General features: G+C 40.1%; 1 protein-coding gene across 15 annotated transcripts in view; it reads left to right on the top strand.

Moving 5' to 3' along the window:
- FAR2 (fatty acyl-CoA reductase 2) overlaps window positions 1–25,883 on the top strand; it is a 148,268-nt gene that overhangs the window by 108,017 nt on the left and 14,368 nt on the right. For all 15 annotated transcript variants that reach the window (XM_021382035.1, XM_021382033.1, XM_021382027.1 and 12 more), the window contains 5 exons: window positions 4,463–4,640; window positions 5,905–5,949; window positions 10,532–10,650; window positions 13,378–13,445; window positions 21,176–21,347. In XM_021382035.1, coding sequence (XP_021237710.1) covers window positions 4,463–4,640; window positions 5,905–5,949; window positions 10,532–10,650; window positions 13,378–13,445; window positions 21,176–21,347 — 582 coding nt within the window. The remainder of the gene's footprint in view (window positions 1–4,462; window positions 4,641–5,904; window positions 5,950–10,531; window positions 10,651–13,377; window positions 13,446–21,175; window positions 21,348–25,883) is intronic.

Here is a 25,883-nt window from a genome sequence, read left to right as displayed (position 1 = left end):
TCAGGTTCCAACCTCCCTGCCACATTCCCCCTTGTCCTATCAGTATCTACCCACGTAAAAAGTTGATTTCCCTCCTTTATTATCTCCCTTTAAATATAGGAAAGCTGTAATGAGGTGTTCCTGCAGCCTTATCTTTTCCAGACAGAACAAACCCAGCTCCTTCAGCCTGTCTTCATAGAAGAGGTGTTTCAGCCCTCTGATCATCTTTGTGGCCCTCCTGGACACTCTCCAAAAGCCTCGAATCTTTCCTCTTGTTGGGGGCCACAGACCTGGGTGCAATACTCCAAATGGGGCCTCATGAGGGCAGAGTAGAGAGGGGCAATCACCTCCCTTGTGCTGCTGGCACCCATCTTCTGATGCAATCCAGGATACCAATGGCCTTCCGGGCTGCAAGCTCATTGTAATGGGATGTAACACCCCTCGTTGGATGGTGTTACATCCCATTATTTTTAGTTCCATTTTGGAATCCATGAATTTTTTTAATCCCTTTTTGAAATTTCTGATACTCTGCTTCTGCAACCCCCCTATGGTAACAAGTTCTAGAATTTTACTAAGTACAGTGTGAAGATTAGCTTTCTTTTATCTGTTTCAAACTGCCATCCTCATGGTTTCATTTCATGTCCTGAAGTTATAGCACTGGAGTATATGCAGCATTTGCCCTATTCACTCCCTTTGCAGTATGGTAAGTCTGTATTGCATTCACTCAGTATCCTCTGTTCTGCAGACTGAAGAGTCCCAGTATTTTTACTGTCTCCCCAATGCCAGCTGATCTGTCTCCTTTATTTTAGCTGCCCTTCTTCTTTGTCTTTTTTAACTCCACTGCTAAAAATGGAATGCGAGCCAGAAAGTCCAGTGGCCAGACAAAATTGCATACAGTATTCAGGGTGCTGGCACTCAAGACTGTATTTAAATAGCTTCAAAATGACACCATTGGTCTTGTACCTGACAATGCTTGGTACTGGAATTTTGTTGGCTGCTGCTGGCTGACATGGAAATTTCAGCTGTGCTCCTAAGAGCTCTTGCTGAGCTGTAGCTGCCAGCCCTGAGTTCAGCAACCTGCAAGACAAGTTTAGCCTGCTTTTCCCTAGATACATTACCTTACATTTATCTACAGGGAAGCTCAGCTGCAGCTTTTTGCCCCATGACTCAGTTTTACAATGTCCATTGGAGTTCATCACTACCGATATTATAAATCACTGCTTCTAAAAGCTTACCAGCACTTGCAATTTCAGAAACAATTAGTGTTGATGGCTCAGATAAAAAGACTCCAGCATAGCAGTCTGAACATTAATCTTTAACATGCAGAAGTGCCTAGCTACCCCAGAGGTTTCTACTTCAGCTGCTTCAGATAAGAGAGTAAGAATTCATTTATCATAGTTTGAATACTCAGCAGAGAAAGATATTTAGAAAACAGGTTGAGTGACAGAGGATGGGCTCTCAAATAAGTCCTTCAGTGTGTTTTTCTTGTAGTATGTTTGGTTGTTGTCTCTTTGTCACGTAAGTAGAGACTTTTTTTTACTTTTTTTTGCTTGGATTTTCTATTTGTTTTACAGTTTTTGCTGTGTTTTTATTCCAGAAGTTCACCACCTTCTGGTACTTCTACTGAGATAAAATTCTCAGCATGCCCTAGACTAGAATAGTATCTGTTCATTTATAGTGTTTGAAGGTAGAAGTTTAATTGCTCACAGTGAAGACAGTCACAGCCCTCAAGGCATTGAATTAAGGTGGGTCTCAGTGAAAAGAACTGTCTTCAGGGTAATTGGTTTGGAAATTGAACTGAAAATCAGAGGCAATATATGAGGGAGATGCATGGAGGAGCCGGAAGCAGAAGGTGACTAGGATGGTAGGAGGTAAGATAAGGAAGAGATGGGCAAAGCAGTGCTGTGCAGTGTGCACAATTTTTAACGCATTGTGAAATTTCAAGTGGAAAAGAATGCAAATGCATCAAAAACTGTGATCCCACAAGTGGACTAAGTTCAGTGTTATTTTTGGCCATACAATTGGTATGTACTTATGATTCTATATTCAGGTGAAATCCATCCAGCTGTTACTTTTTCTGTTATTTTGCTCCTATTATATCCCTGCTTTCTCATATTTTGATACTTTACCTGCATGTAAAACTTCAGGCTTAATCTGAGTAAACCAGAAGTCATTTTTCTAAGTGCTGCCAGGCCAATAGGGGAAACATATAATCTGCTACATCAAGCAAGGTTTGCCTTAATCTAAAGCTGACGGAAATCAGCTTTGAAGGGTATGCTGAGGTAAGGAACACAGCACACAGTGAAGTTTGGGCTGAAGCAAAAGTGTTATTATTATTATTGCAGAAAATGTAGGTCTGTCACCATTTACAAGAGAATAGCTTATTCATGGAAAGTGATTAACACAGTAAGCTATGTTTTCCTACAGTAGAATTATTTACTGAATGTTTGTGGTGGAAGAAGGGGCAACTTATTTTTCTATTAGCATCTCTTCTATGGAGCAATCGAAGCAGTGAGAAAAAGCAATAGCTTTATGATTTAGCATTTGAGACTTTTCAAACTAGGTCACTGAAGATACAGAGGACTGGGAACAGTTTGCCTTGCTGAACTGTCAGCTCAGCGCTTCTGTGATTGCAATGCTGGCATATCAAATCACCTGGTAGGACAGTGCCTTTGGGGTGCGCAGAAGCATGCTCCTACTGATGAACACTTGAAGTAATGCAGAGGCTTGTCCCGAAGGATGAGGGAAAGGGGCAATTGCTTCTGCTTGTAATTCTACACCTGTCTTTGCTTTCTGAGAAATGCTAACCTGTATGTCTTGTTTTAAATATATGTATATGCACATATAGTTATACAAAAACAAACAAACAAAAAACTGACCTCATATTCAGCTCAATCTGAGCTCCTGAATCAATCTAGCGTTCCTCCAGGCTCTGCAGAAATAGATGTCTCCTTTTGGAAGACAGTTAATTAATTACTTGACAGATTCAGATAATGTCAGTTTAGCTGAGGCCCTACAGAGGCCATGATTGTCTAAGCAGGCTTTGTAAATTGAGTCAGTATTGTGTGCTACTTATAGCCTCTGGCTTAGTTTAACTTTTCTTATGCTTAAACAATTTTTCTGCCTTATTTCTGAAACATGAGAATAATGGTTTCAAAGGAAAATGTTTGTGCCTGCAAAGGTTGGTGTTTTTTTCAGTTGTATAAGTTTGATATTTTAGGATGCTAAAAATGTCAGATTCTTTTTAACTAGTTCTAAAACAGAGAAATTGACTGATATCAACCCTTCTTTGCACACTGTTTTGCAGTTCTGATGAGTCAGTGTTTTCTCACACAAAAATTTTGGTGCAGTATATTAAGCTGCATCTAATCAGAGCAATCTGAAAAGCACTAGGTCACGATCAGGTATTTGCACATCTAAGTTGACGTGATCAAGTAATTTTCCAGGCATGACAATCTCCACCTCATTTCTGTCTGAAATTCAAGATGAGGAGGGGTGAAGTGAGGATCTGCAGAAAATAGTATCCTTGCAATGCCCCTGTGAAGAGTGCATGCAGTTAATCTGAACTGTAAGTCCATTGACTTAATTACAAATTGGATTATGGGAGTTAATCTTTGATTCTGTGGTGCAGCATCAGACTGTTGAAAACCTGTCCTAGATTGGCAGCAGTGTGTGAGGGCTCTGGAAGTACAGCCAGTTCCTGTAATGCTGGCAGGACCAGGGAAGCACTGCTGGTATGCCAGGAAGAAGCTTTTGAGTCTTAGATACTTACTGCAGCACTGCAGTGGTAAGACCACATTTTTAAAGGTGTATACGTAACTACTTGAATACCTTAATGAGATTACTTGGTGGATGTGATGTTTGTTGGTTTTTTTCTTTACTTTTTTTTCTATTAAAAGTAGCTAACAGTGACAATTTCCTAATTTTCTGTGTGAACAAGCCAGTGGAAAACCAGTAGGAAGGAACATCTAACATTGTAAGTCGTGCAAGTGGAATACTATCACTGTAGTACACAATTACAACTTTTGAAATCTTTTCAGTGGTACTCAGCTCAGTAACTCAAGGTTACCAAAAATTGCCTGAAATATACATGGATGTATATAGAGACTCTGCTGACTGAGGATGACTGTTATCTAGCCACAGTACTAGGCTGGAAAGCTTCATCAGACTAACTGTAGATCAGACACAGCTAGAAAACAGATTGCAGAGAAACATAAAGCAAACAAGATTGCTTTACAATGAAATAGCATAGACATCTGTAGTTCAGCTGGGCATCCCAGCAGGATGTTCAACAGGATAATTTTGTACTTCCTAGACAAAAGTAACTTTATCCTACAGAGCTATTAAACTAAATCCAAATCCTGTCACTTCTTGCTTTGTCTTATATGGCTTTCGCTTACTTATCCTTTGTTTCAGATGAGGATTTCTATAATAACTGGTCTTTTTTTGCCTGTGTATACATCCTCCTTCTTGTTTTCTATAGGTGGTTGGATGAATCTATCATTCAAGACATCACGCCCAAGCTGCTTGGGGACTGGCCCAACACTTACACCTACACCAAAGCCTTGTCAGAATACCTAATTCAGCAAGAGAAAGGAAACTTGAACATCGCTATTATCAGGCCATCCATCGTGGGAGCTAGTTGGCATGAGCCTTTTCCAGTAAGCATTAATCCACAGCAGTTCCCTACTGAGAATACTTTGATGCAGCTGCATACAGTCTGGCAGCATCCTCTTAAGAAACAGGTGCCCCAGTTTAAGGAAACCATGTGGGAGATGGAGAGGACCTGTGCTGAAGTAGAACAGCAGGCCTTCTTCAACATCTTCTGGAAAGACTTTTGTCTATGAGTGGAAGGAACGTATTTAAAATGAAGAGATGAATAGCATTGATGCAAGATGCTGGACTTGCAATGTATAATCTAATGTGCAGAGAATAGTGCCCAGGCAGCCACACAGGAGAGCTTCTATACTGGCTGGTGAAACACTTGTGAGACCTGAAAGTTAGTCACAATCCTGATGGGTTCTAGTTCAAGTCTTTCCATGGTCTATCCATGCTATTAATGTGGTCCTGATAAGCACCCAGGTCATGTTCAGTTACTGGTATCTTTGTCTTACTTCAGTAGTTGCTGAATTCACTGGATTCACACTTGTATGAGCCTGCTGCATACAAAATGTGTCAGCCAGACAGTAATTAAATACAGCTGTACTTTTGGACTGAAACAACTTACTAGGCTAAATATATAAGAAGGAATAGTGGACCCTAATATTGCAACCAAGTTGGAAGGGCAACATAAAGTCACCTTTGCCTTTCATAAAGCTTGAAGTGTGCCAGAGATGGCTGATTAACACCCAAGGCTCTGGAACAAACTCTTCATCTCAGGAAGACGGAATTAATTCTGCTAGGCATCAGAAATCACCGTGGGTCGTGCAGCTTTTCACTGCTTCAACTCCTGTCCCACACAGGGAAGTTTCTCTGGCTTGGAGTAGGATGGGATTCAAAAGTGGAGTGGTATCTTTTCTTCCTTACTTTAGAAATTAGTTGGAGTAATCAGATTGGTCTCAGTGGCATCCGTGTGTTGTTTGTTGTTGGATATACAATGTGCTGATTGTTTTTATTAAGTATGACAGCACCAAGACTCTGTAGTGGTTTCAAAGCCAAAGTTCCTATTCCTGTAGCCGAGTTACTATAGGAAAGGAGCAGTTTCTAAAAACATAGTTTGGTTGTGTTGTTGATCGGTAAATTGAAGGTAGTATGAGGTATCATGCAAAGCATACTTTCATTCTGGTTAGCTTCCTGGCAACTGTCCCAGATGGATTGGTAACTGTCTTAACTGTTTTCTCATTCCTTCTTTATCTACACCTTAGCACTATAGCCCTTTCAGCATTTTGAAACCTGTGTAAGCAACCTATCATCCTCTTTTTGCAGGGTTGGATTGACAGCTTCAATGGGACAAGTGGAATATTTGTTGCGGTATGTCTAGTTACTGTTTAATGTTCTCTTAAAGTGGAGTTGCTGAAATAACAACTCTAAAGACACTCTAAAGCCCCACTGAGAAACTGTACAAAAAAAGTTATAGAAACTTCCTGAATCTGGTTGAAAGATGTCACGCTCCTGCCATGAATCCTTATGGCCATGGCACATAACATCTAAGCTGCACTCAAAAAAGGACATTTTGAAAGAGTATGCATGTTGCTGGTTCACTAACCATGAATAGTAGTTTCCAGGGTTTGGGAAAGTCTTGCCAAATTTTCTAAGAAATGGCATAAAATGCATCCCTGAAACGAGGTATAATTCATAAGGGGCAGAGATTGAATCATGTAACAAAATCTAAATTTCCTGACTGGGTGAACATACATCACTGTCTTTTTTTTATAATGTCCACTTTTTTAAAACTTAAGCTTGAGCTTGTATATATTTATATGTTTATCCTTTGCCACTCAGACAAGTAACTATTATTTTCTGTTCTTCAAAACAAAAATTCCTAGCCTGACTGAAATTAACAGTAAATGTAATGGTTGTTTCAGTCAGGCAGGACTTCACACAAAGAAGCTATTCTATGTTCACATTAACTCTTTGGAAATCAAAGATTTTGAGATTCTAGGGTCACTGTAGTAAATAACTCTTTTTTATATAAAAGCCTTTACATATACTAAAATAGTTTTGAAACAGATAAGGTATTTTTTGGTTCAGAATTAAAGCTCTGAGGTTCTGCAACACAGGAAATGGAGACAATGACAAACAGCTGTGAAACTCACATCATCTACACTGAGGTCTTCTGTGATGAAGCTGAAGATTTGAAATGTAATTATATCAAGATTATCCAAGAAACAGAAGCAGTGAGGGTGCACATCAGCTCTCTGGCCACATGGGCAGTGATGATGGCTGGAAAGAGTCAGGGCAGACATTCTGTGGTACAGAGAAGGGAGAGGGCACTGCCAGTTCTGACAGTGTTTGTCTTGCATTATCTCCAGGTGCCACTGAACTTGGTTAAACTAAATTTTGAAAAGTATTTATTATTACTGAATCCAAGATAATTTTGGTCTTCTTGGGGGTGGAGAAAGAGGAATGAAAACAATATACATATTTGAATTAAAGTGCTTGGATATGGTGAATTGTTAATTTCTGTTTGGTAGTTCAAAAATTAACCTATGAACTTCTGAATTATACATTACTGTCTTAGTTTCATCTGGGATGGATTTTTTCTTCGGAGTGTCTGGTATAATGCTGTGTTTTTGGTTCAAGGAGAAAAACAATGTTGATAACACCAATGTTAATACTTGCTGTATAGAGCCAAGGACATTCTCAGCAAAGGGCCCAAGGTTCTAGTAGGGAACAGAATTAGGACAGCTAACTTAAGCTTACCAGAGGGATATTCCATACCATACAACATCATCCATAAGTAGTTTTGAAGGGGGTGGGAGTCTACAGGAAGGTGTCTTCTCACTCTCTTCCGCTGCTCCAGGGGCTAGCTGGGCATGAGGGCATCATTTGAGGGGTGGTGAGCAATTGCTTATGCATCACTTGTTATATACATTCTTTATATATATGTGTGTATATACATATATATATATAGTCATAACCATTTTCCTTTTCTCTATCTTAGTAAATAGTTTTATCTCAACCCAAGACTTCTACTTTTTTTTTCCAATTCTCTCCTCCATATCACTGGGAAGAGGAGAGTGAGTGAATGACTGTGTAGTGCTTAGCCACCTGCTGGGTTAAACCACAATAATTAGTTTCATTATCCAATAAATATTTTATTAAAAACGAGTCTGTGTATTTCAAAGTGGATTTATTAGTTAAGTAAACGTATTGGCCATAATTAAGGATGAAAAAAGTTGAGGGATGTGTTCTGGTGTTCCTTGGGTTGTTTTTTTGTTTTTGTTTTTGTTTTTTTTAAGTCCCCCATTCTAAAATACTCACTTTTAACTACTAACCAAGGCTCATCCTCTATGGAGAACAACGCCCAGGTTTAGATTTTATTCAGATGATCTTTGGGTTCACCTGGCTAGAATCTGGACTCCAAACCATGGAAAAATTTTCTTCAGTCACCACTATGCTATTTGAATCTGATCATTTAATTTCACAAATTAAAAAATAGTTCTTTTAAATATTCCAGAAATATGGGACTTCAACTTGTCCTTGATAGTCTGTTATATTTCTTTCACATGTATTTGGTTCAGCTGCTATGGAGAGAAGCTTTGTTAGCTAGCTGAAAAACAAAATGAAGTGAATTACATTTCCACTGACCGGTATGTAATCGAGGTCTTTTGTCTCATTGTTCCACATTACATGTAAAAACCTTCTTCCCTTCAAGGAAATGGGGCTGTAGAGCAGAACTGTGGCTTGATTCATGTTCTGAATTATGATTGACCCTAAAACACTTTAGCTGGGAAGCTGTCACGAAGGGTCAGGTTCAAGTTCAAGTTGGCAAATGGTTTCTGAGGCTTCAGCTGAGGTAGCTTCTATCTCACTAAAGAGGAAGGAAGATCTGATAAAGAAATTCTAAGCTTTCCAATGTTGGAAGTAATTTACAACATTTAAACTCTGTACTGTATACATAATATACTAAGTGTCCAATTCATTCATATGTATACAACCATCATATGCTGCTTTGAATACAGATGTTTGCAGCAAATTCATCGAACTTCTTGGTTTTGAATCCTGACCTCAAAAAGGTCTTTAGTCTGCCTATTAAAATGGGATATTTGATCACACAGTTTTCTCTAGTGGGCATGTATTCACAGCAGCTGAAAATTCACAGCAGGGCTTGACTGGCTGCTTTGGGTCTTTTTAATTGCTTGCATTTTCCCTTGAAAAGACAGCAGTAGGAACAAAAAAAACAAAAGTAAAATAATAGTGATGTTGCAAGTTAAGGTTTTAATGTCTAAACATTACTGTGGTTCAGGTTAGTACAGCAGAGGTTAACTGCGCTCCATGGGTTTGAGGAGGGTGTTTGGAGTCATGTGGGGAAGCTTGCATGGTTGCCTGTATCTCTGCCAGCTGCACCAACAATACGATGCAACAGCTCAGGAGCCCTAACTCAGGATTAATTTCCTGAGAAACTAATTAGAAAGAAGATTAAATCACTGTCATAAGCAGTATTCTCTTACTGCAAGCTGTGAAATATAACAAAGCCATCTGATTATAGAAAAGAAGAGAAAGAGAACAAAAAAAATCCACATAAACAGCTCCCAGACAGAGGATGTGATGGACTCTCTTAGACAGTCCAGTCAACAATGGCATATGATTTACAAGGCAGTATCAAGTCTTAAATGTTTTTTCATCACACCTTTCTTCTCAATTAGATTTCAGGCCAGTGTTTTTGCAGAACCAGGCACTTCTACTTAGTTCCAGATTCAGTAGTAAAACTTGATCTTTCACAGCTGGAAAACTATTCAATGATGAAACAGGAATTTTCAGGTTTCATGATGAAACCTAACTTGCAAGTGTTATGTTGGAGGGAAAAAAAAAAGATTATCTATAACATTTCCTCTGCCCTGGTTTTTATAAATATTCTTGGATCTGTACAGCATATCCTTTGTTCTTTTACCTGTGTATCTCCCTCAAATTAATACTGAAGTAAATTATTAGGTTTTTTTTACTTAATTTCTTCACTAGTGCTCTTATCCTCATAGCTTATTCCAGTAGGTTTTCAGTTTCTACATCGAACTCAATCACATTTTATTTCCCACATACTAGATAAATGCAACCTTTACTCTGCTGTTGAGATTTCTTTTTTAAATTGCTTTGTTCCGTGTTCCATCATTTCACCATACATTTTCTTTACTTCTGAACTGTCCTGTTTGATTAAGTCTGCCGCATTTCCATCTGTTCCTTTGAGTCTCTCCCAGCCATGTCTCTCCTGTGGAACCTCCAAAAACTAATTGATCATTAGGGAAACCCCTTTATAAGCATTCAGTTCAAATATACGTATTTTGGGGAACCTAGCCCCTGACAAATGCACTTCTAACCAAAGCAAAGATCTTATTTTTCTTGCCTTTTCTCTTTTGTATTTTCATTTATTAATTTCCTGAGTTTCATTTTAAACTTGGAAGCAGTTTAAACCTTCAGGGCATGGGCCACATCTTGACTGTGTATTTGTTTGTAACAGGTAGAGCTTTGGAAAAGAGAAAAGTATGAATACATCCAAAGGAAAGCGGAAGCTTTTCAAAAAGCTTATCAGTGCCATTTCCAAAACAATTATCTTTAAGAGACATTCAGACCTCTGTCTGCCTGGTTCATTTGAGAAAATGGAACTTCACTGGGATTTCAGTACATTCAAATGTATTTGTTTCTTAAGGCATTCCCTTAATATTGATTTAACTAAAGTCATTGCTTTTCTTGTTATGTGCAGCACGTCATCATGCTTCAGGCTTCCTCTGAAAATACAGAACAGTGGGATCCACATGAGATCCATGTTTGTTTTAACAGAAACCAGCCACCTTCTGTAGCAGGTGCTGGGCTTGAAAAATGCTGAAGTTAAGGTCTGCCTGTGGTCTAAGCCAATGAAATCTTATGGTAGCAGTGACTGCTTTCCTTTGTCCCACAGGCGGGAAAGGGGATTCTAAGGACCGTCATTGCTAACAACGAAGCGGTGGCTGATATGATTCCAGTTGACGTTGTCATCAACCTCACCCTTGCGGCTGGGTGGTACACTGCTGTGCACAGGTGGGAAGACACTCCTGTTTCTGCCAGGCTGGAACGTATATTGCTTGGCTCTGGACTTTAAAGAGAACCTAAAGAGAATCTAACTGAAAGCCTGTGCAAGAGCCATGGAGCCATGTTGATTCATTATCTGATTCACATTTCCTTGCCCACAGCTGGCAAAGATGAGAAGCAGAGTGGAAGCAATTAAGGAAGATTTTAGAGTTAGGAAGCATCTAAATCTGCAGGCCATACCTGTTTCTCAGTAAAATGTAAGCTCATTTGACAGGTCTCTCTCAGAAGTCACTTTTTTGAAGTTCAGGATTTTTACTGCAGTATCTAGTAGCCTTTTTTTGGCCTCCTTTCTCATGCAGCTATATTGAGTTGCTTTTCAATTGGCTTCTAGAGTTTTCTTGGTAAAAATGCTCTGTATATTTTCCTTGGAAAATCTGCTCAAATGTATTATAGGCTCTTACAATAGGGAAGATGATATAAAATCCCCTATTCTTTGCTTTGTTGAGAAGGGTATGTGTAAATTACATAAAGGTTTTAAGATCCCCTGTGAAACTCCATGTTGGACTTTTAAACATTATGTATGGAGTGCTATAGTGTAAAGCATTTGAATTATTCTAGAGGCTTATGCACCTCTGAGAAATCAATACTAGGCAAATAAAAGGCAGAAATATTTTACTTTACTTACTGAATTAAGGATGGGGAAAATTTGCATAGAGTAATTTCAACACAAGGATCCAAAAAGGATCTTAAAAGGCAGTTCACCAGCTTTTCAGATTTATTTTTTTGTATAGTTTCTTCCACTTTAACCAGCAAAAATCAAAGCAGCACAGTCACAGAAAAATCAATATAGCTTCCTACCCACATGCCTGTTAAATTCTCCAGATTGAGGGTTACATCCTGTCCAAAAAGCTGGAAAAGAAGAAAAGCATGTGCTGATAAAAAGTACATCAGCATCATAGGTAGACATCCTGGGTCTGGCTATGGTCAGAGAAATGCCATTTGTAACAGTTTGTTGGCAAAAGACACATTTTTAATTTTGATCCTACATAAATAATTGTTAGGCTAAACGATCAGTTGCAGAGCTTGATTTAAAGCTTTGTCTTGCTGGGCAAGACCCCAAGGTTAGTAAGCTGTAAGACAAAATACAGTATCCTGAGCCTTCTGTAAATTTGATTTCACTGACTTTCATATTTAGATGCTGTCTTGAAGGACAGTGTGTATGGCTTTAATTTTCTTCAACCATCTAATTAGAAAGTCAGTATCCCTCAGGGCAGATGACATTCATTACTAGCAGAAATTAGATTCTAAATCTTATCAGAGAATTGCAATCTGCACTGCCTAGTGTAGAAACTCTACAAAACTCTATACATGACCAAGACCACTCACTCAGTTGGAGTGTGGAGAACGGAAAAACATCAAAAGATAGATCCGCTTCGCTGGATGCTGGAAAAATGCAAAAATCTTCTTTATTCATCTCTAATGAGCCTGGACCCACTGGTGTAAGTGAAAATCAGTGCTTTCACATCAGCACAGTTTGTATCAGACTGTTGTGTGGCTCAGCACTAGCTACATTTTTTTATATGGTCACATATTATGGATTTAGTCTTTCAGAAGTTTTCATACTGAGTTCTGCAATCCACAAATGCACACAAAGCACTGCTGTTTATTCTTACATTTAAAACATTGCTGCAATTCTACTTAGTAATTCAAAGTTATAGGAGATCATAATTTCAGAGCTCAACATGTCTGTTAGTCTCGACCATCCCTAGAAGTCTACTAGATTTCAGTAATAATAATAAACAATTAAATGACATGATTTCAAAGCATTAATTAAAAATATATATATAAATTTGCACAGTAGCCAAATTCAGTTGTCAAGTGTTACTGTGTGAGATTTCCTTTCCATGTTTCAGGGGTTCTGTCTCCTGGTATCTCCATTCATGGAAGTTTTGAAAAGAGGGGTTCCTCGTAGTCGGTACATCCAGGCTCTGAGCACCATAGACAACCTAGAGACAATGAGCTGCTGAGTCCTCTTCAAGGCCACGTCTCACTTCTTTTAGCATTTTGGCTGCAGCTGCTAATGTAGAGTAAAAAAATACTGTATTCATAGTGTTTCTTGCACCATTGGCAAGGCAGGTTTTGATTAAAAAAAATCTGTTTGATTCTTGTCCTGTATGAAAGCAAGACATAAAACTCTACGATCTGTGTTTAGTTCCACACTCAATTAACAAGAAAGCTTATTTGGTATTAAAATGAGAATTTTGTTGAAATTGATTGACTTGTAATCATCACCTTGACAAATGGAGTTTAAGAGTAGTACATATCATATCTATTAAGTAAATTATTGTAAAATATGCAGTATGTCACTGATACTGGCTTCTGCCAATTATATATAGTATGCTAAAAGAAACTATAAAAAAATCTTACAATTTTCAGTATGCATGTTTTCCTTATTGTTTTAATAATTTTTGCTATATATACATTTTGATATATGGCTGATTCATCTTAAGTCTCATCTGTCTTTAACAGCTTCATTTGCTCTCCAATATCTGAGTGAAACTTTTTAAAACTTCATAATTTATACTGTATTTTCACAGTTATGGAAAATGACCTCCTCTGCAATTTTTTAATGAGCTAATACCATTGTTTCTTGGGCTGCTGGTGTTCATACTCCATTAATAAATCTTTTGGCATTTTTCTTCACATGTTAAAATAATACTTCTTTCTCTTTTCCAGACCAAAAAACATGTTGGTGTACAACTGTACAACAGGTGGAATCAATCCTTTCTTCTGGGGAGAAATGGGTAAGATCTAATTTAAAACCAGAATTATATGAACTGTCAAAAGCATTACTTGGCCAAGCTTTGAAAAAGTGCTTTCCTACATCTAAGTAACATTCAACTTCTGTCATTCAAACTGTATGTAGGAGGCCCAGTTGCAGTTACTGAGGGTCCTGTGAGCAAAAGCTCGTGGTGCTGAGCATTCAGCTCAGGAAAGCATTTATTCAATTTTCACTGTGGGCATAATCATGTAACAGCCCCACAAAGTACATGCTTTGTTGAATGGAGATATTAACATGGTGGAAAAACGAATAGAGAACCAGTCCCTTGGTTCTAGAAGCAGCAGCTCTACATAGCTGTAAGTGGTAATCTTCCTTTTCTGATTGCTGGGGTTGTTGGCTTTGGGGTGTTTTTTAGGGTTTTTTTTTTTTGTGCTTTGAAATCAGATGGGAGCCTTGAGATCAAATTTTACATCCTTATAAAGGAAGCTTTAACCTTCAGAAATCAGAAGACGAGAATATTGAGAGAGTAGCCTTTCTTTTTCACTCTGTGCAGAATAGTTTAAATAGATATCATTTATGTAGACCTGAGAAGGCAAACCTTGAAATGATAAATATGCTTCAAGAACAGTTTGCCTTTTGATTGCAAATGCTGTCAGTGAAAGAATTCAAATGATTTTCATGGCTCTTTTTCAAGTGGATGTGCTTCTGAGGCAGGTGTGAAAGAGAGGGAGACAAATCCTGACACCGTTTCAGTGGAAAATTGATGCAGAAGCTAAGTAGCAGAATTTGGCCCAGCTGTATACTGCAAAATACTATGTACAATCAGTGCATTGATGGAGAGATGTACAGGGCCTAATTTGCTTCTATTATACCATCATTCACATCTTTGCACTCAAAATACAGGATGCTGGTGAATACAGTGGTATTTCACCTCTCAGCCTTTCCTTTCCATTGTTTAACAGGCAAACTTTAAGTCAGCAGGGAAGCAGACCATAACTGTATTTTCAGAAGAAGACAAATCTGAAAACATTACTGTTGTCCTGCTATGAGATTTGATCAAATGGTCTGCCAGCAAAGATGTCCAGAATTGGCTGTGCTGTGAGAAAATTCCAGGTTCCTGACATTTTTTAATTAGAGATGTAATGCTGTGGTTTGTCACAGACTGAGGAGACAGGAGAAGCTTCACAGATTAATTGTTAGAAAATGCTGCCAATCTTCTTAACCTTTAAGTTCAGAATTTCTGTGACTTTTTCACGAGTGCTGTGGTTTAGCCTAACAAGCAGCTAAATACCACATAACCTTTTGCTCAATCCCTACACTCTCAATGAGATGGGGGAGAGAATAGGAAAAAAAATTTAGAACTTCTAGATTGAGATAAAAACTACTCACTAAGACAGAAAAGGAAGAGAGAAATAACAGTAATAATAATTACGTATTTATTTATTTGTTTATATTTACAAAACAAGTGATGTACAAAGGAATTGCTCACCACCCACCTGTCAATGCCTAGCCAGCCCTCTAGCAGCAGCTGCCATTCTGGCCAACACTCCTCAGTTTTATAGTTTTTTTCACATGATTTCGTAAGGTATGGAATATCCCTTTGTCCGGTTTATGTCAATTATCCCCCTTCTGTTCCCTCCCAGCTCCTTATGCCTCCTCCCCAGACCCCTTGCTGGCAGGATAATATAAGAAGCTGAAAAACTGAAACACACTTGGCTCTGTACAGCACTGCTCAGCAACAACATCAGTGTGTTATCATTGTTTTTCTCATAAAGCTAATATGTAGCATCATACCATACACTGTGAAGAAAATAAACTGTCCCAGCTAAATGCTGGACTAGAAGTAAATGCAAAGCTTCTCAGAGGCTGCTACTTTGGGCAATGGCTAGCATAACATTACCACCTGAGGTTTGCCTATTTTCAGTGTAATTTTACTGATAAAAATAGTGATGTATAATTGCATTGTAATTGATCTTATTTGGTTTTGAATTTAATAATGAAATCATCTGAGTGCAGTAGAGACTTACATAAGCAGTTCAGCTTTGTGATTAGACTGAAGACAAAATTTTCTCCTTGGGTGACACTGGGTTTTTTCCACTAAATCTTGTATCCACAGTTTTCCTGAGATCAGCAGGTTGCAGAAGATTAAGTAGAGTCATGAACAGGAATTTGCATGGAGTATCTCAGAGTAAAATTTTGCTCTTAAAGACATCCATGGTTTAAGAAAAGAGTCTGGGAAAAGCTTATCACAACTGTTACAACTGCAGCCAACCAGTTTGAATTCCCAATTCCTACCAATATCTTTTTGGTAAATACAATTCTGAAAATTTCCTCTGTATACGTGGTAGACTTTCTCAGCCTTTTTGTACTATTCTCTCTGTGTACTCTGTTTTATAGTATGAACTTGCAATAGGCCTTCCAGAGCTATGCTCTCGCTGAACTATGGGTTACAATCATGTAGTCCAGCCACTGTACAGACCTACCAGTTCCCTCTTTCACACACAGGGCAGCTACTCAAGTTGTTGCCCTTTACCCTTCCAAAAGCCCATTTCCAACTGTGTTTAGCTCTATTTACATTTCACCTTTCAGGTCGAAGCTATAGATGTTAGGTCTCTCTCTCCAAAACACAATCTGTGACTGGTCATGGATATGGAGGGTTTTAAGAGTGAACCTGGAAGCTGATGAGAAAGCAGGCTCCGGAATGGAAGTCATCTGACATAGGAGTGAACAATTTTTGGTGCAAATCTAACCTGGAGGCTGCAGGAGGAAGGACATAGACTGCCTGGTTAGGAAGATTGACACCAGGACCAACTTTAGGAATCACGGGTTAACACAAAACAGCTGGGATGGAAGGGAAGAAAAGAAAGAGCCAACAAAGAGATTGAGTGTAGAGGGGGCTGAGGATGCCCTGGGTTTAGAACAGAAAAGGTTGAGATGAGAACATGTTGGGTACAAAGATGATGAGCTCAAGTTGAGCGGAGAGAAAGAACTAGAAGAGAATTACTTGAAAAACACAAAAGGTAAGAGCTTAGGCTCAAACATCCTCTGCAGATCAGCTTATCGTATATATCTCGAGATAAAAACAAGCCTCTTTTTCTAAAATGAACTTTATGTTGTTTATTTCTTTTACAAATAATGTTATGCCTTGGGATTATTAGCATGTTCTGTTACTGCAGTGATTCTTCCCACAATTACAAAACTGTGGTCAGCCAACTGGGTATTAATCTAAAGATGTATATTCTGCTTTGCTGCACTGCAAGTCTTACTAGTCTGACTGTGAAGTACATTTTGCAACTTCAGTTCAAAAGTATATCTTAAAACAAGCTTTAAAATGGTGTTTAGTGTGTGCAAATTTAATTTCAGTTTATACTCTACATATGAGAGACAGGTGTCTGATTCTCCCCCTGCTAAATGTGCCTTTGAGGTATAGAATTTGCTGCTGCATTTTTGTGCTATGGCAGGAGGGAAAAAAAACACCCCCTAAACCATCTCAGTAGCTTCTAGAGGTGAATTGTTTCTGGATCACGTTTTTTTGCCTGAATGACCCGTCTGTTTCAGAATGTCTGTCTTTCTCTCCAAAACGAAAATGGTTATAGGATAAAAAGCCATTTTTAGTCTCGTGAAGTTTGAACCCTTTCCAAAATTAGGAGATAATGCACTCGTTGTGTCAGTTCAGACAGTGGAAGGGAGGGTCACAAAGAATACGCCTATAGGATTAACTGTTTCAAGTCACACAAAACTGGCATTTTCCTGAGTTTCTTTCAGTAAGTCTTTCAGATTGGTCTTGCTGCCCACTTATGTTTATTTTAAAACAAAATTGTTTTCATTCCTGACTTTCAGAATTTTTGAGTTTTCAGCAGTACCTGCTTTGTGATACAGATGCTTTTCACATGAAGAGAACAGCATAATTTTAACTGCGTGTATCAGTACAGGTTGGGAGGATGACCTGCTGGAGAGGAGCTCTGCAGGGAAAGACCTGGAGGTCCTGGTGGATGACAGGTTGCCCACAAGCCAGCAGTGTGCCCTGCTGGCCAAGAAGGCCAGTGGGATCCTGGGGTGCATTAAAAAGAGTGTGGCCAGCAGGTCAAGGGAGGTGATCCTCCCCCTCTACTCTACCCTGGTCAGGCCTCACCTGGAGTACTGTATCCAGTTCTGGGCTCCGTGGTACAAAAAAGACAGGGATCTCCTGGAAAGAGTCTAGCGGAGGGCCACAAAGATGATAAAGGGCCTGGAGCATCTCCCCTATGAGGAAAGGCTGGGTGACCTGGGTCTGTTCAGCCTTGAGAAAAGAAGACTGAGAGGGGATCTTATAAATGTTCATAAATATCTTAAGTGTGGGAGACAAAGGGACGTGATCAACCTCTTTTCAGTGGTCTGTGGGGACAGGACGAGGGGAAATAGCCATAAACTTGAGCATAGGAAATTCTGTACCAACATGTGAATGTGACAGAGCACTGGAACTGGCTGCCCAGAGAGGTTGTCGAGTCTCCTTCTCTGGAGATATTCAAGGCCCGTCTGGATGCCTACCTGTGCAACCTGCTGTAGGGAGCTTGCTTTGACAGGAGGGTTGGACTTGATGATCTCTAGAGGTCCCTTCTAACCCCTACAGTTCTGTGATTCTGTGGTTCTGTGATAATATTGCTGTTGCTTTACTACAGTTGCATTTTCCACTACAAGCATTAAGTAACAAGTAACCAAAATGTGAAAGGTGTTGCTGATCTGTGTGAATTCTGAACATGGCTGATCATCTGACATGGCAAGAGTTGCACTTTCCGCTTACAACATTGACTTGTTCCTTCTTGCTATTCTGGCCAAAGAAGCAAAAAATGCAAAGAGGCAACATCTTTAATGGGATTCCAGAAGGAAATATTCACAACTACTTAAAGCTGAAAACTTGATTTGTGGTACATTAACATCAGATTTGAATTGAGACAGAGCCATGAAGACAATATCAAAATTATCGCAATTCCAAAATATCAGTGGTTCTCAGTGAAACTGATAGGTTTCCACGAGGAAATGAAGTGGCCAGAGAAGACTAAATGAACTTAAATGATGATAAGAAGGTAATGACTTATACATAAACTGTCATTTAGTGTCTCTAGGAGAAACTTCCTTGAGGGGAAAAGAAGCACCGTTCATGGGATTCCTCTCCTGATCTATAAGCACTGGGAATAGAATTCCCACTCTTCAGCTGACAAAGCTGCTGACACGTTTATCGGCAGCCTGTGTCTCTTCCTCTTCCCAAAGCTGGCTGCACAGCTGCTTGCTGCATTTCACCTCTCCAAATGCCATCCTGCAGGTTCAAAGTCTCAACACATTCATTTTCACCAAGCTTTTTGTAAGAGCTTGCAGCACTCTGGAAGGCTCCTCTGACTGGGCAAATGATTTTTTGGAGGCAGCTTCTTCCCTGTCTACCTGCTTCTCTCTCTGTTAGTTTCTGTATGTATTGAGTACAGTTACTACAACATTAAGTAAACTCACTTCTTAAAAAAAAGAAACAAAAAAAACTAATCCCTGTTCCCACCTGCTGGTGCAGGTGCCCAGGCTTAATGCAAGAAACCTGTGGAGTTTGGAGGTAGATACTATCTGCCAGGTCATGTTCAGGATATACTGCTATAGCCTGTGAGTATGCTTGGAAATACAGAAGGCAATTTTGAAGTTTTCTTTTAGAAAATTTAATTTCTGTCTGATGATAGGGAAACAGTTTTAATACTTCTACTTTTCATTTATGTCAATGAGAGAACATGCTGCAAAGCGTGAGATTTCCGTATCACAGTCCACAAGATGACCACAAAATAACTACATCACTGCAGTGTGGCTACATAAAACAGAAAGGACATCAGTCAGTTCTAGCTAGTTAGATGTAAAATGAGTTTCAGAAGAGCTGGCCTTCAGCCATTAAACATGCAGTGTAATGGGAACAAAAATTAACAGTGAACTTGCACTCAAATTAAATTGAACTATTTTAAGTCTTTGTTGTCTAAACTTTGCAGCTAAAGTGTCTAACAAGTCTTCTCCAGTTGCTGTTACCTAGTACAAGTAAAGCAAAAATCACTACTTGAAGTGCATTAATGAGCTGACTGCAGATGCATGTGAAAACTGTCTGAATATATGACTGGAATCTGCTAATCTAAAGATGATCTGGATATTTCTGTGACTTTCAAACTCTGGTCTGATTTTCTGTTTGTAACATAGGCTTAGACTGTAAACATAATATAAGCACAGATTGCTGCCATAATTCTCAAACTCATTGGAGGGCAAGTAGTTCAACTTTAAAAAAAAAAAAAAAAAAAGTGGAAAAAAAAATGGACGTATTCTTTGGTTAGCCCATTGGCGCTCAGAAAGAGCAGCACCATCTGTTTGTCAGTTCCTACAGTGATAGTCTTATATTCAGCTACTGCAGTTCCATTAAGCCTCTCCAATATGCAAACACTCCAGTTAGTTCCATTTAGGTGCCATTTCTGTGGCTCTGTACCATTGTAAGAGCTCAGAACTGGGCCCAGAATATTTTGTGCTTTACAATATGAAGTGAATGAAATTATTTCCACCCTATTGGCAGTTTTTCAAGTTAATAATGCAACAGAATTTGCTGCCTCTGTGCATCCATAGCACACGTGAAAGCAAGCTACAGTACTTGATGTTGTAAGTCCGATGTCATTTGAAAAGACTTAATAATGTATTGTGAGGGGTGGGAGTGTACTATAAAATAAATAAGCAGCTTCTTCCTGACTCTGAGTAATACTGATGCTAGTCCTTTTGGAAATTTTATAAGAAATAAGAAATGTCATCTTTGTTTTATGCTAATAGTTCAAAGTTTGCTTTCAGTGATCTGAGAATAATCTAAAGATATGTTAAAACTTAACAGTTTCTTTGTCTACTCCAGGTGAAATCAGAAATGTAGCTCATTGGTTTGAAGTGCTTCAGGCTACAACTACCTGCATTTCCTCCATTAAATTATTGTGTTTTATAGGAAAGTTTAGGCTTGACAGTATTAAGTCTAAATGCAGCATATGTTTTAAATAAGTAATAAATGGAATTATCTCTACTCTGCGTTGGTATGATCTCACTTCAAGAAGTGTGTGCAGCCACAATATAAGAAGGACATAAAAGTATTAGAGAGCATCCAAAGAAGGGTTGTAAAGATGGTCTAGAGGACAAGACATATGAGGAGTGGCTGAGGTCCCTTGGTTTGATCAGCCTGCAGAAGAGAAAACTGAGAACACTCATCACAGCCTACAGCTTCCTCACAAGGGGGAGCTGGAGGGGTAGGCATGTATCTCTTCTCTCTACTGACAATGATGGGACTAGAGGGAATGGTGTGGAGCTGCACCGAGAGTGTCAGGTTGGGTACTAGAAAAAAAAACACAAAAAAACACAGTGGGTGGTTGTGCACTGGAACAGGCTCCCCAGAGCAGTGGTCAGAGCACCAAGCTTGCCAGAATTCAAGGAGCATTTGGACAATGCTCTGAGAAATATTGTTTGATTTTTGGATAGTCCTGTGTGGAGCTAGGAGTTGGAGCCAATGATCTTTGTAGGTCCCTTCCAACTCAGGATGTTCTATGATTGTATGGTTCTGTTAATGCCAGAAGGGACCATAGGATCATATTGTCCAAATCCTGGTTACATGGTTCACAGAACTATAGGTTAAACATGTTAAGCACCATAATTTTGACTCTACTGCAGCACGTCAGTATGACTGTGTCCAACTCATATGAGTACCTGCTTTTAAGTAAAATGCCTGTTCTTTTACAGAGCAGTATGTCATGTCCACATTCAAAAGAAACCCACTGGAACAGGCCTTCAGAACACCCAACGCTCACTTGACATCCAACTACTTGATAAACCAGTACTGGATAACTGTTAGTCACAAGGCTCCTGCCATACTCTATGACCTGTACATGAGGCTCACAGGAAGAAAGCCCAGGTAAGAATCTACATTCCTTCAACCATCTCCACATGCACTGCTGTTACAGAGAGCGGATCTCTAGCTTTTGAGAACTGGCTTCTTTAGCATGCAGTCCCTGGTCTTTCACCAACCTAGGCCTTGTCTTGAGACTACTCAAAAAGAAAAGGAACTACAGAGGATAACCTGGCATTCCCAACCTTTCCAGTGGTCAGAGCACAGCACAGGTCTTAAACTGAGCTCTAGACCTAAGAAAGGACAACCACATTAAATTGGTCCAATCAAGGAACAAAGTTAGAATCACTGCCACCAAAAAAAAAGGTGAAGAGCGTTTAGTGACTGGGGACTCCTTGCTGAGAGGCACCCATTTGCCTCTCAGATAATCTCTATAGAGAGGTTTGTTGCCTTCTGGGGGCCCACATTTGTGACATCAATAAGACACTACCAGGTCTGATAAAGCCAGAGGACTATTATCTGTTCCTACTCCTTCAAGCTAGATCACATGAGGCTGCAACAAGGAGACTACAAAATATTAACAGACAATTTTTGTCCCTTGGAAAGATGTTGAACAGATTAGGAATACAGGCAGTGTTCTCTTTCCTCCCATTTGGAGACTGGGACCCAGCTAGAAGGAGGAGAATGGATCTGTTAAATGACTGGTTGCGTGGATAGTGTCATGTTCAGGGTTTGGGGTTCTTTGATCTTGGATGTACCTTTGAAAGACCGGGCATGTTTATGTTGGATGGGATTCAATTGACCAGGCGGGGAAAGAATGTTCTGGGCAGCAAGCTGTCTGGACTGACCAGCAGAGCTTTAAACTAGATTTGATGGGGTAAGGGGATGTACTTCTGAGTAACAGAGAAGAGCCAGGGAACACTGACACTTTAGGAAGCAGCAAGGGACAACCTCAGATTTGTCCCAAGGGAATTTGGGAGGGCTCCTCCAAGAAGGTAATGCAGCTGATACCCCAGATGAAGTGTTTCTACAACAACGCACACAGCATGGGAAATAAGCAGGAGGAGCTGGAACAATGCAATGAGAAAACTACAAACTAATTGCTATCATGAGAAAATGGTGGGATGAATCACACAGCTGGTATACTACAGCTGAGGTCTACAAGGTTTTTAGAAGAAATAGGGCAGGAGGAGCAGGGAAGTTGCCCTCTGTTTTATGAAGTGGATGGATTGCAAAGAGCTGCCTCTGAGAAACGACTATGATCAGGTTGAGAGCTTGAGGGTAAAAATTACAGACCAGACCAGTAAAGGACATCTGATGGTCATGGTCTACTACAACCTGTCTGAATAACGGCAGGCTGTTGACAGGCTCTTATCCTGATGGGAGACTTCAATCACTCAGACATCTGCTAGGAAAACAGCAATGGCTGGCTGCAGGCAATCCAGGAGACTTCTGAAGTGTGTTGAGGATAACTTCCTGGTCCAGGTGGCCAATGAGGAGAGTTTTGCTGTTGGGCTTCATTCTTACAAACAAAGAAGGACTGGCTGGGGATAGGAAGTCTGGGGACAGCCTTGGCCACAGCAGCTATGAGATAGTGGAGTTCAGGATCTTGCATGAAAGAAACAAAGCAGTAAGTAGAATTGCAATGTTGTACTTCAGGAAAGCCAACTTTGACCTCTTCAAGAGCCTACCTTGAGGTATCCCATGGGTTAAAACAGTAGAAGGTAAGGGTGTCCAAGAGAGTTGGTTAACATTGAAGTACTACTTCCTTCAAGCTCAAGACTTTTGCATCACTAACTGTTAGAAATCAAGCAAATGTGGCAGGAGACCCGCATGGATGAGCAAGGAGCTCATAGAAAACCTCAAATGTAAGAAAGCTTACAGAACATGGAAAAACTTGTAAAGAACATAGGATCGTTGTCTGGGCCTGCAGGGATGCAACTAGGAAGGCTAAATCCCACTTGGAATTAAAACTCGCAAGGGTGATCAAGGACAACAAGAAGGGCTTCTTTACATATATGAATAGCAAAAGGAAGACTAAGGAAGATGTGAGTCCACTGCTTAATGAGGTGTATGTCCTGGTAACAGGGGATTCTGAGAAGATGGAGATGTTGAACATCTTCTTTGCTTCAGTCTTCACTGCTAAGACTGTCCCTCAGGAATCCCAAACCCTGGTTGTCTAGAGAATGAGAGAGTCTAGGCAAAGGAAAATTTCCCCTTGGTTGAGGAGAATCTGGTTAGAGATCATATAGACAAACTTGACAAACGCAGATCCCTGGGCCCCAATGGGATTCACCCACAAGTTCTGAGGAAACTGGCAGAAGTGACTGCTGAACCACTCTCATCTTTGAAAAATCTTGGAGAATAGAGGAAATGTCTAAAGACTGGAGGGAAGCCATTGTTGCTGCAGTCTTCAAAAAGGGCAAGACAGAGAACCCATGAATCTAGAGGCCAGTCAGTCTCACCACTGTCCCTGGGAAGGTGATGGAACAACTTATTCTGGACGTCATCTCCAAGAACATGGAAGAAAAGAAAGTTATCAGTAGTTCACGTGTATTCATCAAGGGGAAATCATGCTTGACCAATCTGTGATAGCCTTTTATGATGTCATGACTGGCTGGATAGATGAGAGGAGAAAAGTGGATGTAGTGTACCTTGACAGGCTTTTGGCACTGTCTCTCATAACATCCTCTTAGGTAAGCTAGGGAATTGTGGGGTAGATGAGTGGACAGTGAGGTGGATTGAGAACTAACTGACTGGCAGAGCCTGGAGATTTGTAATCAACAGTGCAGAGTCTAGTTGGAGGCCTGTAATTAGCAGTGTTCCCCAGGGGTCAATACAAGTTCCAGTGTTGTTCAGCATCTTCATTAGTGACCTGGATGAAAGGATAGAGTGCACCCTCAACAAGTTTGCCAATGATACAAAACTGAGAAGAGTGGCTGACACACCAGAAGGCTGTGCTGTCATTCAGCGAGACCTGGATGAGCTGGAGAGTTGGGCAGAGAGGAACCTTATGAGGTTCAACAAGGGCAAGTGCAGTGTCCTACACCTGGGGAAGAATAACTGCATGCATCAGCACAGGTTATAGGCTCACCTGCTGGAAGGGAGCTCTGCAGAGAGGGACCTGGGTGTCCTGGGGGATGACAGGCTGGCCATGAGCCAGCAGTGTGCCCTTGTGACCAAGAAGGCCAGTGGTATCCTGGAGTGCATTGAAAAGAGGATGGCCAGCAGGTTGATGGAGGTTCTCTTCCACTCTAATCTGCCCTGCTGAGGCCACATCTGGAGTACTGTGGCCAGTTCTGGGCTCCCCAGTTCAAGAAAGACAGGGAACTTGTTCAGTGGAGGGGTACAATGGAGATTAGGGAACATCCCTCTTATGAGGAAAGGTTGAGAAACCCGGGACTGTTCAGCCTTAGAGAAGAGTGAGAGGAGATCTTACCAATACTTATAAATATCTAAAGGGTGGTTGTCAAGATGATGGGGCCAGGCTCTTTTCATTGGTGCCCAGTGACAGGACAAGGGGCAATGGACACAAACTGAAACACAGAAGCTACATCTGAACATGAGAAAGAGCCTCTTTATAGTGACAGAGCACTGGAACAAACTGCCCAGAGAGGTTGTAGAGTCTCTTTATCTGGAGATCTTCATAACCCACCTGGATGCTTTCCTGTGCAACCTGCTCTAGGGAACCTGCTTTAGCAGGGCAGTTGGACTAGATGATCTTCCAACCCCTATGATTCTGTAATTCTATGATTTACACATTTCAGAGTTTCCCAAGCCAGAAGACATCTGTTAATTATTCTGTCCTCTGAGAAAGAGCAAGAGTTCTGTCATTGCAACGTTGTGATGTGATTGCCACTATCAGTCATGAGTAAAGACAAACTTGTGTAAGGACTGGAGACTGGCAAGGATTAGAACATTTCTAGATAATATTTTTTGTCCATGAATCAGATGTGTAAGTACCAGTTCGTATCACTAGCCAAACACTCTGAAATCTAGGATGCATTAACGATTGTTTCTGAGTATGAATAAATTGCACACTGCATTTATTAAGACAGTTTACCGCTACAACTGATATTTGAGCCTTGGCAGTATCATGGCTAGGAGGAATAGAGCCATTTGTGTCCTGTGTGGAAGAAATCCTACTGTAAATAACAACTCAGCCAACTTCCTTCTTTACTCTTGCCACCATGCAGGAGAATTTATTGTGCAACAATAAATAAAAGAGTGGTATGCCAGTGCTCTGTTCCATGTCAGCTGCTGTGCACCTCTCTATTAGTTAGAAGACTGGGTTCATCTGTTTGCAGGGAAATCCCTAGCTGATGTACTGCTGTGATTCCTCTCTGATGGTCTGTTACAGAGGGAAACTGGTCAATAAAAAAAATCCTCCAGTTATCTAGTAGGCAAGAATTTCCCTAGAAATGAGGTAAGGTTGAGCAAGAATAGGCTGGAGACTCCATACTCTGCTGAAACAGGCAGCAGTAAAGTCTTGGCACTGATTTTACAAGTGACATTTTTCATAAATCTGATTGTTATAGGTAGTCAGTGGACATTGGCCATAATACCTTCTTTGAATTTCAAGTAGATTTCAGCATGCTGAGA

This window comes from Numida meleagris, unplaced genomic scaffold, assembly GCF_002078875.1.
Source record: "Numida meleagris isolate 19003 breed g44 Domestic line unplaced genomic scaffold, NumMel1.0 unplaced_Scaffold165, whole genome shotgun sequence".
Classification (NCBI taxonomy): domain Eukaryota; kingdom Metazoa; phylum Chordata; class Aves; order Galliformes; family Numididae; genus Numida; species Numida meleagris.
The sequence above is the reverse complement of the archived record's forward strand: the minus strand, read 5'-3'. Positions and strand labels throughout refer to the sequence as shown.